Source organism: Meleagris gallopavo, chromosome 16 (assembly GCF_000146605.3).
Source record: "Meleagris gallopavo isolate NT-WF06-2002-E0010 breed Aviagen turkey brand Nicholas breeding stock chromosome 16, Turkey_5.1, whole genome shotgun sequence".
In the NCBI taxonomy this organism is placed as follows: domain Eukaryota; kingdom Metazoa; phylum Chordata; class Aves; order Galliformes; family Phasianidae; genus Meleagris; species Meleagris gallopavo.
In genome coordinates, this window is record NC_015026.2 from 79765 (window position 1) to 82494 (window position 2730).

Genomic DNA, 2730 nt, shown 5'->3' on the forward strand with positions numbered 1-2730 from the left:
CCGCGGCCCGGCAGCCCCCAGCCCTTCCCCAGCGCTGAGTGCCTGAAGGAGCCGGACCGGCGGCGCTGCGAGGCCACGGAGGTGCGCTGGCACTTCGATGCCAAGCAGGGCTCCTGCGTCACCTTCCGCTACGGCGGCTGCGGAGCCAACAGGAACCACTTCGAGACGTACGAGGAGTGCCGTGCCGCCTGCGTGGGCAGCGCCCGGCCCACCTGCCTGCTGCCCATGGTGCAGGGACCCTGCCAGAACTGGGAGCCGCGCTGGGCTTACAACTACATCCTCAAGCAGTGCCACTCCTTCGTCTACGGCGGCTGCGAGGGCAACAACAACAACTTCGACAGCAAGGAGACGTGCGAGGACGTGTGCCCCTTCCCCAAGAGCCTGCAGTGCAAGGCCTGCCGCCTGAAGAGCAAGATGGTGCTGAGCCTCTGCCGCAGCGACTTCGCCATCGTGGGGCGGCTGATGGAGATCGTGGAGGACCAGGACTCCGGCATCGCCCGCTTCGCCCTCGAGGACGTCCTCAAGGACGAGAAGATGGGCCTCAAGTTCTTCAATATCAAGTACCTGGAGGTGACGCTGATCGACATGGACTGGAGCTGCCCCTGCCCCAACATGACAGCCGAGGACGGGCCGCTCATCATCATGGGCGCCGTGCACGACGGCATGGCCACGCTGGACCCCGGCAGCTATGTGCGGGCGGCCAACGACAAGAGGGTGAAGAAAATCTACGAGCTGATGGAGAAGAAAACCTGCGACCTCCTCAACCGCTTCCAGGATTAGGGCCGGGCCGCGTGGACACGGGCTGCAGACCCCGGGGGACCCATCTGAGCCCACAGCTTTTATTGAGTGACCATCACCATTCTGCAGCTCCATCCCTGTAACTGCCACCCCGTGTACCCCCAGCCCAGACAGCAGCAATAAAAAGCCAGATGGGGTTGCAGAGGAGTCTGCCCAGACCCCCCCACCCCGAGATACCCATCCCACAGCACTGAAGCCCACAGCATCACCTGGTTCTGATGGAACCAGAGGAGATGGACCCCAAGCCATCACCCAGGCACTGTGGGTGCAGCACTGCATGTGTGACACTGCTCCTTTCCTGCGTGGCGTGGCATGCCGTGCCCTCTCACAGTGCCATGAGGTGTGGTGTGTCACAGCCTGTAGAAGATGGGGCTCTTGATGTTGGCCAGCGTGTCTACCTGCAGGCTTGGGGGGGCATTGCCAGCACAAGGACCACCTCCTGAAGCCCAGCACCCCCCATCTTTTTGGTCTCCACCAGTTGTTGCAGCAGCACTGTGTCCCATAGACCACCAGCAGGGTTGCTGTGGGGGAGGGGGGTGCTGGTCAGATAGATGGATGGACAGACAAATGGATGGATGTGCAGGCAGAAGCTTCACCCTCAGGGCTCTCCAGTGTTGCCCTGTCTCCCAGAGCTGCCCTCATCCTCCGCGTTAGGACTCTTCTCAACTGCATGCTGTGGGCAGAGTGTGTAGGATGGGCAATGCATGTAGGGTTGGAAGGATGGACAGGGCCACCAGCAGCTCCAGGCAGGCTGCTCAGACTCGCAGCCCCCCATGTCCCCCCTCTACCTCTGCCTCAGGCTGCAATTGAAGCCCACACAGTTCTGAGGGGAGATGTGGCCATTCACAGCCTACAGCTGCCAGGACATGAAGCTGGAGCTGCAGTCCAAGCCATGGCTGCCTGCTGCCCCCAGCCCCTCTTCCCATCCCTGTTGCACAGAGACCAAGCAAGAAGGGCCACAGCCCTGAGGGGACCCTTTCCTCTGTGCCCTGCTCCTCCATAGAGCTTTGGGGGTGATGCAGGAGTGCTGCTCCCCAGCCCACAGCACCCTTCTGGTCCTGGGGCACACAGCCAAAGCAGCCCTATGCAGGGCTCACAGCACGTCCTGTAATGCTGATCCCTCCTCAGTTGTGCTCACCTTTTTCCATTGCACAGTCCCTGCTTGGGGAACAGCCCCACATCAGCCCCAGGCAGGGGATGCTCCCACACCCAGAGCCTCAGCTGCCAGCAGCATCTCCCAGGCGGGATCTCTTATGTCTCATAATAAGGCTGTGCTTGCAACACCACCATGGAGAGATGGCAGCTCAGCATTGCACAGGACCAGCCCTGTTCCAGCAGGCTTCAGGATCCTCAGCCCCGAATATGGGGATATGGAGAGGGCCCTCAGCCTGCACACTGAACCTCTGCCCCAGCCCAGGGATTACTTTTATGGCAGGGCTCCTGGCATGGTGATGTGGGAAGGACATGGCTGTGCCTCACCACCGGCAGCTATTTCTGCCCCTCTGCACCAGGCTGCTCCAAGGGCAATATTTCTTGGTGAGGAATTCCTCCTCACTTAAGAGCCCGCGTTTATTTTTGTTTCATCAATGGAAACTGATCCCTTCCAGCTCGGTGCTGCAATCCCTGGAATGGACATCTGGGTGCGACCGGGGCCTGTGCACATCATGCAGCAGCCGGGTTGGGAGCAGGGCAAGATGTAGGGCTGGGAGCAGGGAACGGTGCTGGGTTGGGAGCAGGGCATGGTGCTGGGCTGCACTGTGCATCCCATGGAGCAGCATTGCCTTTGTACATGTGCTGTTAGTGAGAGGGCAGCCTCTGCTTTGCCACACAGTGGGTGCTGCAGTGCTGACAATTGTTTCGCAGCAGGAGGAGCAATGTGGCACTATGTGAGAGCGGAATATTGTGGATTTGGATTTTTTTTTAATTTTTTTT

The 2730-nt window shown here is 60.2% G+C and overlaps 1 protein-coding gene across 1 annotated transcript; it reads left to right on the forward strand.

Moving 5' to 3' along the window:
- On the forward strand, nt 1-2724 carry LOC104913462 (WAP, Kazal, immunoglobulin, Kunitz and NTR domain-containing protein 1-like; the record flags this gene model as incomplete). The annotated part of the gene is made up of 1 exon (XM_010719724.2): nt 1-2724. A coding segment is annotated over one exon (780 nt), but the record flags the coding sequence as incomplete, so codon positions are not given.
- Nucleotides 2725-2730: the final 6 nt, after the last annotated feature.